Source organism: Impatiens glandulifera, chromosome 6, assembly GCF_907164915.1.
Source record: "Impatiens glandulifera chromosome 6, dImpGla2.1, whole genome shotgun sequence".
Classification (NCBI taxonomy): Eukaryota; Viridiplantae; Streptophyta; class Magnoliopsida; order Ericales; family Balsaminaceae; genus Impatiens; species Impatiens glandulifera.
Window position 1 is genome coordinate 55169370 of NC_061867.1, and position 14838 is coordinate 55184207.

The 14838-nt window shown below is 23.9% G+C and overlaps 1 protein-coding gene across 1 annotated transcript; it reads left to right on the forward strand.

Annotated features, from left to right (window-relative positions):
* Positions 1-13654: 13654 nt before the first annotated feature.
* Positions 13655-14549, forward strand: LOC124943933 (RING-H2 finger protein ATL52-like). The gene has a single exon (XM_047484389.1). The coding sequence runs from the start codon at positions 13701-13703 to the stop codon at positions 14547-14549; it is 849 nt and encodes a 282-aa protein (XP_047340345.1). The 5' UTR covers positions 13655-13700.
* Positions 14550-14838: the final 289 nt, after the last annotated feature.

The following is a 14838-nucleotide window of genomic DNA, read 5'->3' on the forward strand; positions in this document are numbered from 1 at the left end:
CAGGACAAAAAACTCAAATATTATTCACTAAATTTTAATCAAACTCCACATAATGTGTTAACTTAAAATTTATTAAACTCATACATTATTGACCGACCATAATGGAATATTTCCTCGTATATTTGTCGCTAATTAAGATTCTTTCGTGAATAACACTCTAATTTATTAAACTCATACATTATTGACCGACCATAATGAATCATATCCTCGTATATTTGTCGTCAATTAAGATTACTTCTGGAAGTGCTTTGAGTTTAAGTAGGGTCATGGTTATGGAGACGTCATTCTAGCTCTCTTTTATTAAAAAAAAATTATATAAACTTTAAACTCCCACAATTTATCTAAAAATTAATCAAGATACAATTTTAATAAAAATGATATAACAATGTCCCGTACTAAACCTCTTTAAATCCCACAAACATGGGGTGACTGCATAGATAAAATTTTAGGAATTAACAATAAAAGTTTAAATCCTCAAAAGGACAATATTGGTATATTGTATATATATAATATATATAACAATAAAAGTTAGTTCAAGAAACATATTAATACTAAATTACTACCATATTGATATTTCCAAAAAACTTATACAATTGTTAAAATACTACTTTTTTTTATAGTGTTATAAAATATTTTATGTTAGAAAATGGTAAGTTCTTATACAAAGTCTGATCCACATTTTAAGTGTGTTTTTAATGAAAATTAGCAAGAATGTTTTATTTTATTTAAACTATCCTATTGAGTTAGCTTATCTAAAATTTTGAAAGAAATATATGTAAAATCTTTTGAGCTTATTTTAAGTATCTAAAAAAATTATTCATATTAAATATATGAGTTTAATTAGTAATAGTACATGTGAAGTATGATAAGTATGATTGAGATTAGGCGATGTTAGAATCGGGTTGAAGCTTGGACTGAGTCGACTTACATATTTGAGTTATCATATATTCTAATTATTTTCTAGTGCACTGTCTAGTTAAAAAGAAATCGTCGAACATTTAATGATTGTAATCATCCGATGTTTATTGTTTATAATGTTATTATTATTACATCTTAAATTTATTCTACAAACTCGGTAGTGTAGATACGAGAGTTATTCTTTATTTTTATAAGGATCTATCGGTTCGATAAACATATTTGAATCTTTTTTCTTATTTTCATATTTAAAATATATAATAATAAAAAGTGTCCTTCCAATATTTCTCAATTCCTTTGCCGATCAACTTGTCAAAGTTTCTGGAGTCATTAATTACTACTTTGGACAGGAAGCTTCATGGAAGGAGAGTCGGTGTTTGTCTTCAGGCTTAGGCTCTGTTTGGAATTAAGAATATTGTGATACTATATTATTATTATTATTTTTTATTAGTCCTAACAGAATTTGTTTTTGTTAAGTATGCTTTGAAAAGATAATACAAGTTTTTGTCATGACCAAGTATTATGTTAATTCTCTTTAAACATGGGATTATATCAGTGGAGTAATGCTAATAACCATTGAAAATAAACCCCAGTTCAAAAATATGTTATTAGGTACCAATCAAAACTTGTATTGGATGATTTTGAGAATGTGGGTTCTTCTTTGTAAAAATACTTAGAAGAATATTAATATGTAATAAAAATAAATTATTATTTTATTTAAACTAAGAATAATTTAATATTTTAATTAATAAATTAAATGGTAACAAAAGAGATTGATGTTATTGTTAGATTAAGAAAACGAACAACTTCACAATCTTATAAGGATTAAGAAATAATGTAAGTTTAATTTTAAATATTACAAATTTAGGGTATAATTAAATAAAATGAGAGCAACTTATAAATTTAATGGGTTAATTAATTTTAGCTTTTTAATTTGTTGTGGTCAACTATTGAATATTTTAAAAATGGGCTATGATGTATTTTATTATTATATAAAAGAATAACTTTCAAATAGTAGATATGTATGCTTAATATTATTAATGTTGTTACTTATATAAAATTGTTTTCTTTATTTATTAGAGAATTAATCTTTGTAAAATGAATATGTGAATAAGAATTCAATTATAAAATAATATTGATCTATGCATATCAGATAATAAGTTTTACTCATTTTAAAAAATAATTAATTTATTAAAATAAAAAAATATCTTGTTTAATAGACTAAATATCTCTATTTGATTCTCACAAATAACAACTCTGGATTAAAATAGGTTAAAGATTTTAAGTCTGATTTTCACTCAAACTAATTGATGAGTTATACCATTTTAATTTGTTTTAAAATACATTCTTATAAATGATCTTAATAACCGATTTTATGTTATGATTTTATTGACACCTATGCTGAAAATTATAATTGATCGAATATATATATATATATATATATATATATATATATATATATATATATATATATATATAATTTATCATTTTGATGTTAACATCAATTTTTTTTATCAACCTAAACAGCTAAATACAATGAATACAAATCGAATTGCAGACTCTATAATTTAATTAACCTCTACAATTTTTTATTTTGTTGACTAGATTCTTAAAATATTTTCTTTTGTGTTCATATTATTTACATGTTTTGTATTAACATGTGACGATCTTACATAAATAAATAATGCAATATCAAACATACATAACAAAATAAATTGCCAACTAAGATCTAAACAAATTATCATATAGGAGAATAAAAAGAATAACTGATTGAGATTAACAAATTGGATCATAAAAAAAAACTAGTTAAATCAAACCATTTATTTATTTATTTTTTAAATTATGAAAATCTAGCATGACACAACACTGTCATAGCTACGACCAATTTTCATTAATTAGGGTTGGTTGGTTTGTTTTAGTTAAGTAATTTTGTTAGATTTTTTTTTTTTTTTGTTAAGATGGGTATATATATTAAGTCAATAATCATATAAGTGGGCATATTGAGCCTTTTATGTAACTTAAGCCTAAAGAAATTTGTCACTTATTAAAATGAAATTAAATATTATAGTAGGTAGGTCAGTAAGTGTGAAGCCACGACTATGACTAAGATTATCACATGCTAAATGTTTTGAATTTTAAAAAATATTATTGTTAATTAATAAATGTATTTGTTACTTTTAAAAATGAAAATATTACATTTAACAAATGGGTTACAAAAACGTTACATTCAAAATTTAACTACTTTACAAAAATAAAAATTTGTGACGAGATGTGTTACGAATAACGTATTGTACATAAGTTTTTCAAAAAATTGATACTCGATTCATACCTCCATGGCTTTCATTCAATATAGAGTATTTTATAAGAAAGTTATTTCTTAAATAACACTAGTTATATTTAAATTATTAAGATAAAATATTTTTATAGAGAAAAATATTCTTATAAATTTATTTTTATTGAGTTAATGATTAAAAGAATGCTTTGTGGTAATTTTTCTCTTTTATTAAATACAAGTTCATTTAATTTTTATTCAAAAGTTTGACAATGAAAACAATATAAAAAAATTTAAAAAATTGAGGGTATATAAAAAAAAAACAAAGCATTCATGAGAGGCATTGATATGTTTTTATAATGTATTTGAAAATGACTACTTTTTGACTTTCAATCTTGACATATAATACTTTAACAAGATAAAATAATCTTCACATATAATAAGAGAAAATAAATTAACAAATTAATTTAAGCACTTCCTTTTTATTTACTTTTTTTAAACAAATTAGGAAAAAACTTTTATCATAAAATTAATAAATAAATGTCAAATTATATACAGCCAAAACACCTTGAGTTATATATACCAAAGTGTGATGGTGGTATCATACAAGACTTTAAATTTTTATATATATATATTTTTAAGAAAAAATATAGATAAGTAACATTATAATATTAAAATTTAATAAAATATTGTTACCTCATCAGCATGTGATTATTTTCTAAATTTCTTGAAAGTTGGGCTAATTTTGGATTTATCCATAATCTGTAATATTACTATCATTATAAATATTAAATTATTTCATTTATTAATTAAAATATTATAATAAATAAATTTAATTTTCTTTTATTAAATTTAAATTTTAAATATAAAAGTACATCCAATAATTCATTGTATAAAAATTAAAAATAACATATTTTTCTTTCTTCCAATTTTTTTTTGAAAAAACTCAAATTCAACAAAGTCCGTTAAGATAGAAAATTATCAATACTTAAAATATCTAAGATTTTCAAATTTTTATTATATCATTATATATTGAAATAATATTTATATAATACTTATCAATATTAAATTTTATTTTATATTTCAAGAATTACATCAAAGTCATTAAGGAATCAACAAATTTTAATGAATTTATTTATTTTTTGTATAAATTTGAGACTCAACTCTAAAAACATATATTTTGGTCCATTTTTCCTTTAACATATTTATTTCACACTCCAAATTAATTTAATTAAATTTTTAAAAATTGAATCAAATTTTAATTAAATTTTAATATTGTTCGATATAAACTATATAATTCTAATATATCACCAAAATTGCAATACATTGAAAATATTCTGTATGTTCAGTTGTTAATTACGAAATAATAAATAAAGTATATTATTTATAATTTTTTCTATACCGAAACTTTAATATGGTATAAATATAAAAAAAAATTCATTATATACCCACCCTAAATGAGATATACTTTTTTTTCTTTTTCTTTTTTTTTTTATTTTTTTTACAAAAAATAAAATAAAATAAAATTGGGACCACATTAGCTTTACTAGCTAGCTAGCTGTTGTCCACGAGGGCGCGCGACGGAGGCGGCAGTCACTTTCGCTCAGAACCCGACAAAAGTTGACCGCAAACTTCGGGTTTCTCTTTCCCTCTTTCTCTTTTTCTTTTTTTATTTCTATTTTTTTTAAATATTTTTCATATAATATAAATTTATTAGGTTATAATTTTTTAAATACTCTCAATCCTATTTTTATCAATTTCTTACTGTTTAACGTTTTATTCCATTGAATTTATTTAAATAATTATTATGTTTTTATCTATCTTCTTAATTACCAACTAAAATATTATTTATTTTTTAAAATAAAAAAATTATTATTAAAAGCTTTTGATTTTTTATAAAAAAAAATCCATGAAATTAAATGACTCATAAATAGTAAGACAAATTTTCAAAATAAAAGTCTAGTTAGTTTGATTCATTTTATTTGTGAAACACACATTTTGATAATATATAATTTAATCAAATTAGTTAGTCGTAAGTGTATGATCTATATTTTATTTATTTATTTTTAATTAATAGTTATTTTAACAGTTTATTACGCAATCGTGATTTATTCATGTTTATAGACTGAATCATTTGAAACTTGAAAGTATAGATTTAACAATAAATAATGAGGGAAGAAAGGAATTTAAAACTTTTTTAAAAGCTTGAATTGAATAAAATTCGTACAAAAATATAAGTCATAAGCATTTTTAGAGAATCGAGAGAAACATAACCGACTCTCTCATTCTAAATATCATCGAGGTTTTTCTATAACAATGGGTAGGTAAATTTTCCGATAAATTTTCAAAATTCATAATCGGACCTGTGTCACATTAACCTATATAATATCATAATCGAACCAGTGTCACATTAACCGATATTAAATTGTAAGATGATTTTGATAGTCAATAGTAACTTTCATTCCATAAGTGATTCATATGAACTTAGCGTAATACAATTTACAACAAATCTAGTACTTCAAATTGATATACAAACAAGAGCTACGATTTCTTCGGCCTTGTTTGATCTATAGGTTTTAAGTTTTTTTTACATAAAATTCAACCATCACTTCATCCATCTAATTACATACTCTTATCATCTTTTAAAATAACAAAATTATATTTTATTTAATTATTTAAAATTAATTTTTCACTCAATGTAGGGTAGAAAAAAATATTTTCGTCAAAAACACCTAAAACTTTTTTTTAAATTATCAAACATGTTTTATTTATTTATTTTTAGAAAAACTCTGATAAAACTCCCAAAACCAAATATCAAACTAGTAATTTCGTCTCATTAAATATCTTATTTAAACTTTATTTAGCTCTAGATTAATTAATATTTAATATTTTTTTCCTTAGGCATAGATATTATATATATTTTCATCCAAACACTATATATTATACATAATTCCAATAGTTGTTTTAAAGCTAAAGTGGTTACAAACAGTTTGTTTTAATTATTATTTTGGTAGGTAGTAAGAAATTAGAAAAAAAAAATAAAAAAAAAAGTCTTACGTTGTTGTAACAAATTAAAAATGATATAATGTGGGTATCAAATCAAATCAAGAAACACTTATCATGTACTTTTATCCTTTCCTATACATCGCCAGTGACAGAAAATTGACTACCTAGTCTATATAGTTTGACGGGTTTTAATATTTTATGTAAAATAAATTATTTATTTTCATAAAACTATTAAATAATATATTTTTAATTAAAGTAAAGGTTAACTAACATTAAAGCAATGATTTTGATATATTAAAATAGATTAGATGAGATTGTTTTTTCAAATAATTCCAATTAATCCGGAGATGATATAATGTATATATAACATATATAATTGTATTTTGAAAACCCCACCACAAAATATAAATCCTCAAGATCAAAATTAGTTAGCTCTATTTGAAAACTAGTTTTTATTATTTGAGAGATTATTATCGTTTTCTTTTGGTTATTTAAATAACTCAAATTAATGAAACGTTATTTTAAATCCGCTCATTTATTACATTATTTAATTTATTATTATATATTAATACATTTTAAATTTTTTTATAAAAAAAAATGTCTGATTTTTTAAAATTATAACCCATCATTAACATTTTATTTTTTCAATTTTTTTTAAACTCATACATACTTAAATACTTGAATTTAATAAATATTATTAAAACATTAAGTGTTTTGAATTTTATTTGAAACAAATTATAATTTATTCATGTAAATGAAATGGCAACATTTGAAAAAAAAAGATCCATCATTTGTTAAAGGCAAAATACACAGCATGATTAAGTTTGAATTATTTGAATAATTTTTAAATAATTCAATTATCTTTTCAGTTACTCATTAATAAATCAAATTATCAATTTAAATATTTTCTAATTATATATTAATATCTTTGAGGGTATATTTGATAATCCTAAAATTAACATTAAAATTGAAATTGGATCTAATTCCAATTCTTAAGTTTTGATACACCATTTGATACCTAATTTTTGATCATTTAAACATGAACTAGGTTATTTGTCCAAGAACTAAGACCTTCTTTTTATAAATATTATTTAAATAACTCAATGAATTATTTAAATAACTTATTATCTTCTTCCATATCTCCCTATTAATCAAATCAACTAATTTATCATTCCAAATATTAATTTTTTTAAAATAAATATTATTTCATTAAATATTAATATTATTCAAATACTTTTACCAACTACATCATTTTCATAACTCATATAAACAAGATTATTTAAATCCAAATAAAGAGCGTCTTAGATTGTGGTTATTTAAATAAATAATCTAATTAAACATAATTTCACTCTCCTGCTCTCCTTAATTATATCATTCAAATGTTTAATCAAAATACTAAATTACTCTTTATTTTAAATTATTAAATATTTGTACCAAAAAAATCTCCAACTCAAAAATTATCACTCGTCGTTACCTTATTCGAACCGAACCTATGTCTAAGAAGAAATGAGTTATTTCTAAATATTTTATTACTTTTTCTTGCATTGGTTTAACTCAAGACAACCCTAATACCATATTATGATTTGTATACTATATATATTTTTAATTTTTGTTGTTGTAAAACTCCAATTTGAGATTCTTGTTTAGAATTCCTATAAAAAATATAGTATAAATATGAAGAAAAAAATAATATAAGAAAATAGGAAAAAGGAAACTAAACGAGGACAAAGGGTCAGAAAGTTGGTGGTTTGATAGAAAATCGATCCAAAGTGTTAAGAAAGTAAGCCAATTGGCTTCAAACACCTCGATCCATTTCCATCCACATCACTTCAAACTGACACTACTTCCCTTCCATCTTTCACATTTTCATATTTTTAGGGTTTGTTTGTTTGTTTGAATCATCTTATTAACCATTTGTTTTGCTTAGATTAGGTTTCATAATATTCAACTTATTTGAATCACTAACTTAATTGTGTTTGACACATTTAATCATTTCAATTCATTTGTTAAACTGTTCATATATGTTTGCTTTTATTTATTCGTGGTAGTTTAATAATTTGTTATGAAATCGTGACTAATTTAATGTTATAAGTTTAATTAAACTTACATTTAATAATATTGTTCTTACAATTTATAATTTTGTAAATTATTAATTGTTATTTGGTGGGTTTGGAATAGGGATTGGGAGAAATGGTTTTTGAATATTCTCTATCATGTTGAAAAATAATTAAAATAAGGTTGTACACACGAGGCTAGATTGGTCCATGTTCACATTTTCCTTGATTTTGTTTGTATTTGTAGATATTGGATTATTGTTTTGTTGTTCAATATTTTATTGTTTTCTTTATTGATTAAAACAAAAATATTCATCATAAAATTCATCTTCAATGTATTTAATTACTTATCGGTTTAGTTTTGATTCATTAGTCTATTTTGTGGGTCGGTAGAAAATTTTATACTTTTAATAAATTTGAATTTATTGTACTTTATTAGTATTGTTTCGTTGGATCAATGTTTTGAACTCTTTTATTTTGTCAATTTTTTAGTGTTAATATCGTATTAAAATATACAATATCAACACCGAAAGAGAGTGAAGGTCCTAGTTCTTTAGTAGAGAACCAATTATAATAAAAAAATATACATTATTTAATTTAATGAAAGATAGCAATTTTTCATGACTATAAAAAAAAATAAGAAAAAAGAGGGGTTATAATAAGAAAATCAAATGTTATTTAATCACATATTCAACATTCTTTCCTAATTATTTCATGTTTCAACAATGACTTGATTTAATGTTTGATTTTTTGAAGTGATGCTATAAAAGAATTTCGCGCTTTGATTCACATACGTTTTAAATTTTTATCATTATTTTCTTACTTAAATGACCTTCATTAATTAAACTTTGTTAACATAAACTATAAAATTATTCAAATAAAATCAAATTATGCCTAGAGCCCTAGATAACGATAATTTTATACTAAAATCTATTGGATTACAATGATTATAATCCAAATATAAAAGACAAACTTTACATCTAATCAACTTATAATTGATGGGTCAACAATTCTCAAAGGAACTCAAGATCGAAACAAGAACCGCGTCTTAGTCACGCCGAAATCGTTGATTATATTCACTTCTTCAAAGACTTAACTCATCGTAAAACTTTAAGTTTATCTTAAACACAAATGAAATTTGACCTTTTAAAAAAAAATAATAATAGAGATGCAATTAGGTCACACAAGTTGATATAAACAATTCCAAATATTTTAATAAAAAAAAGAAAGAGAAATTGGCATCTTTCCATTGTTCCAAGTTAGTGCTCTAATGGGGACTAATGACTTTGGCTAATTCGTCTTCTTTTGGATTAAAATAATATTAATTATGTTATTAATTAATATATTATTAACAATAAGCATCATCATTATCCACCAATCAAACTCCGTCTACGGATGCAAGCTATGTAATTAATTCTCACTAATACAACATCGATCAAATCCGTAGGCCTTGTTTGTTTTGGTCAAATACAAACCCTAATTGAATGATCGTCGCTAATTGTTCGTATATATACTTACTTAGATTCACTTCAAGTAGGAGTAAATTACTTGTATTAAAAAACTCAATTATTTACCAAAATACAAGAAGGTTTTTGTTTGAACTAGAATCCAAACAAGACCTAAGTTTTGTTGTATAGGCACAATTATATGGAGTTTGTAGCATTTGAATAGTGTAACCCTAATTGTATGGTTGACATATGATACCAACAAGATTTTTAGTGACTTTTTTTCTCTTCTATTTTTAGTTTTAGCGCAAAATTACGTCGTCCCAAACACTTACAATTTTCTGGGCCGACCCTATAAGATCTGATTACTAATTTGAAGTGGTAGCATGACGGTTGAGGTTTCGTTCTCAACTTCATAAATTAAAAAAAAAATTGTTTATGAGTGGACTTTATAGGGCATATATAAGCTTCATTTTATTATGAGGGGACTTTATAATTATAAGGTAAATAAGTTTCAACTTTTTGGTATAATAATTTAATTATATATTATAAGATCTTCCTACCATTAATGATGGCTCAATTTAATTAAACATGTAATTGGGGGAAAAGGGTGTTATCATTGACAATATGCATTTTTCTTATTTAGTTCTAAGTTATTTGTAAAAAAAAAAATCACAAGTAAGAATGCATTTTTATGAAGTATTAATTAAAATGTAGGGCGAAAGCCATTTAACGGGCATTATATAAATTTACCATCATTATAATAAGATTAATAACTGTATTACATGTGGTTAAATATATTTGTTCAAGTTTTTTTTTTAAATATGCAAAACACAATTATAATTATATTATAAAGGAATAAACCATATTTTTGTGAAAATAATTTATATTTTTTTGATTTTAATATCAGATTTTTATTATCCAATTTTTAAATAAATAAATAGTTCAAAATATCACTAGTTTAAAATAGTAATAGCAACGGAATTATCTGTCGCTATTGGTCCAAGAAGTAAAAAAGCGCCGCCAATTCTAAACTTAACGTCACTAAATATTAATAATGAAGGTTGTTGAATCCGTCTCTAAGCGTTGCTATTAATTCCGACGCTTTTGTATATATTTATTTAAATTACTTTTTACTTAGCAACCGGTTATTTTGGGCTTATTCGATGTTTAGTTATTTGGGATAAAACCCAAATTTTATCCTAAAACTCAAATATTATATCAATAATTTAATCAATATTTTTATTAATTTAAATTCCAAAATTATTATATAATTTTATCCTTTCTCTAAACCATCATTTTTTCACCTAAACTATATCCTGTAAAGTTAAAGGATAAACTAGTTTTTAAATTTTAAAATCTAATTTTTTTCTATTTTTTTTTTTATCAAAAAAAGGGTTTTAGGAGAAAATCTAAATAAAATCAAAAAAGATTTCCCCTTAATTTCATCACTTAATTTTTTAACTAAAATATTTTATATTTTAAATAATAAAATTTTATTTTATTATTATATTTTAATATCCTTTAAAAATATTTATCAATCATTATTTTTCAAATAAAATAACCCGAGAAAGAATTTGATTTGAGAGGAATTGAAGATTCTTTTGTAGGTCATTTATTTCAGTTTAGGAGGTTCTATTCTATTTTATGATTGAATTTGAGACATTAATTTTAAACAATTTTTTTAATCATTTAACTAAACTAATTATGAATTCATATTTATATTTATATATATATATTTGGTATAACATATATTAACTCATATGAATAATGGACTCAAATGGGCCATCTTATTCTTCTTGCCCATAACGAGGGAACTATTTTTTAATGTTTGGGCTCGAATTTATTGTTTTGACCCAAATCCTAACCATTATTTGATTTTCCATATAGAAGGTTTCAGTTGTTATAACTTGTAATGGCCCATTTGCAAACATTATAATTTTTTATATTTAGATTTGGGTTTTATCTTATTTGAATTTATTCATAGTAGATACTTCCCACAAAAATTACAATAACTTTGTTTTTATTCAAACTCAAAGGCATATGAGAAAATTGAGTGAAATTGGGTGTATCTCCATTTGTTTTGACCCAAATAAAATACTATAAAATTTAAATACCCAGAATTGCCATTATGTTGGAGGTGGTGCCCAATTTGGCTCAACAAATTTGAGCTCGTTACACTTAACGAGCCGAGTTCGAGTTCGTTTACAAATTTGAAAATTTAAAAGAAGTTAGAACTTGTAAATATTCGACTCAACATCTCACGAACATGTTTGTTTAGAGACTCGTTTAAAACATAATTTAATATTTATTCATAAAAAAATGAAGTTATTCACCCCTTTTTCTAAGTTGTAAACTAGCTATAAATTAGCAGAGTTCGCGCAGTTCCTAAGGCAACTAAATACATACGAACGAAATTCGAACTTGAAAATATGTTAAACGAGCCGAGTTCGAGCCTAAAATTGTTCAACTTGGCTTGGTTTACAATAACAATGAGTTATACTTTTGTACCAATTATAATATGGTAGGAGTTTAACTTAAATATCAAAATGTATTAAGTTCGGTTTTTACAAATGACTTGTGACCAAATTTCGTGTTTAATGATTTTTATTTTATTTTAAAAATGAGTCAATATAATTCAAAAAGATGAAGAAAAGATAGGCCACGTGAGCAAGAAAATAAAAATATTAGGAGAACAAACATCATCTAATTTGGGTTAACCATAATGCCACCAACTAATAATAAATATTTGTAACTATATTAAAATCCATTAGTTTGAGTGTTGTAGTAATCATAAAATAAATACTCATTTAGAAATATTTCTAAGTTGTAATTTGAGTATTAATTTTAAATGAAAATATTAAAATCAATCAATTTATAATTCTAATTAAATAAAGATAACTTAAATGATTTTTTTACCTAATATACTATTTTTTTTTTAAAAAAGAATTATTTAAAAATGTCTTTAATTGGGTCAATCCTTGAAAGTCATACAAGTTTTCTAAAGTAAAAAAATAATATTTATGATATCTTCATCATTCATGCCACCCACATATATTATATTGTTTTAATATTGCATCTTAGTAGTAAGCAACAATATCACAATTTTATATAAAATCAAAGCTTTGGTAGTTAGCCTATCACATATATTAGTGGCCTAAAGTAATAAAATTAAACAAAAACAAAAGTATATATATATTAATAATTTAAGAACTTGACATAATTTGAAATATCGTAACCTCTACTTCAACCTAAAACGTTTTATATGAAATTGAACCACTAACATTTGATCTTCTCTGAATCATTCTTAACACTTGAACTAACTTAGTGTTTAAAAAACAATCAATAAAATCAAACAAATAACATCCAATTAACCTTAAAGCGTTTTAAGTAAATTTCAAATTTGTAACATTTAATCTCTTATAACACATAGTTTTACCATTTGAACTATTTAATAATTTTTTTAATATATAAAAGATAGTATAATCGCATAATCATGACATTCACTTCAACTTAAAACGTTTTAAATGAGAACTATACCTCTAACTTTAACTTTTTTTTGATTTTAGTCATTTAAACTAAAGTTTTTTTTTAAAAAATATTTGACACAACTACTATATGTTTTGTATATGTTTTTCAAATTTTATCTTAATACACATAAAATATAAAAATATCTTTAATATAGACACATCAACATTTTTTCTCCTAGTTCTTTTTTATTATTACTAGTAATCTTAATAAATTATTTAATTAAAATTTATTATTTTTTTAAATATAAAATGTGTTTCAAGATAAAAACTAGTCTTTGGAATTAAGTTTGGTAAAATATATATATATTTTTCAAATAATTTATTATATTCAAACAAAGGAAGGTTGATACTTGATAGTATATTTTAGAAAAAAAAAAAAAAAAGTCTACTTCATCTTCTTCCTCTCATACTTATTATCTTCTCTCATTACCATTAAAGCTCTCTCTCTCTCACACACACACACAGTAATAGGTGATCCATGGCTAATCCAAACAGGACACCAAACAATAACTTCTTCCCAGATTGTTCTCAACCCATTTGCACCGCCTACTGTCCACAATGGTGCTACTTCATCTTCCCTCCCCCGCCGCCGTCTTCCGGCGCCGACGACACCACCAATTTCTCACCACTAGTAGTCGCCGTCATCGGAATCTTAACCGGCGCTTTCCTCCTCATAACCTATTACACAATCATCTCCAAATACTGTAAACAAACCAGAACAAGAACAAGATCAAACGACCCAGATTCAATTCAACAACCCAATCAAAACCCAGAACAAGATTTCATTCAATCTGGGCTTGACGAATCAACCATAAAATCAATCAGGGTTTGTAAATATGGAGATGGGTTTATTGAAGGAACAGAATGTGCTGTTTGTTTGAGTGAATTTGAAGATAATGAAAATTTAAGGGTTTTACCTAAATGTAGTCATGCTTTTCATCTTCATTGTATTGATGTTTGGTTGAAATCACATTCGAATTGTCCTCTTTGTCGTGCTAATGTTGTTTCTGTTATGAACCCTGTTGTTGAATTGGAATTGGAACAGAACAGGATGGATTCTTCTGGAAATGATTTGATTTTGGGTTTGGATCATGAGAGATCGATTGTGAATGATAGAAATGGAATTAGGAGATCGGTTTCGATGGGATCATTGGTTTTGTTTCATGGGTTTATGAATTATGATGAGGAAATGGGAATGCGGATTCAAGAAGAACAGAGCAATGATAATGGTGGGGAATCCGGTGCCGGCGCCGGCGCCGTGATAAGGAGAACGGTTTCGACGGGGAGATTTATGTTGTCAAGACATGAGAAGAGACCACATGTTTAGGTAAATCATTGTCTGAATTCTTGATTTTTATTTTGATATTTAATATTTACTGAGTTTAGTATAAAAGAAATAATATTTACTTGTAAAGTTATATTTTTTTTTATTTCAAATTTAATTAGTTACACATCAACTATACTTACATTTACAGTTGTAATTATTATTTGTAAGAAACATAAGTTTAATTAAAGAATGGATATCACCTACTCTGAGTTTATGAGTTCGAGTCCATCATACGGTAAATTATGAAGTTATGTTTTGCGAGTGATGTGATTAACTGCGGGAATTAGTC

Coding starts and splice junctions, on each gene's coding strand:
- LOC124943933 (XM_047484389.1), top strand. CDS start 13,701: ATGGCTAATCCAAACAGGACACCAAACAATAACTTCTTCCCAGATTGT.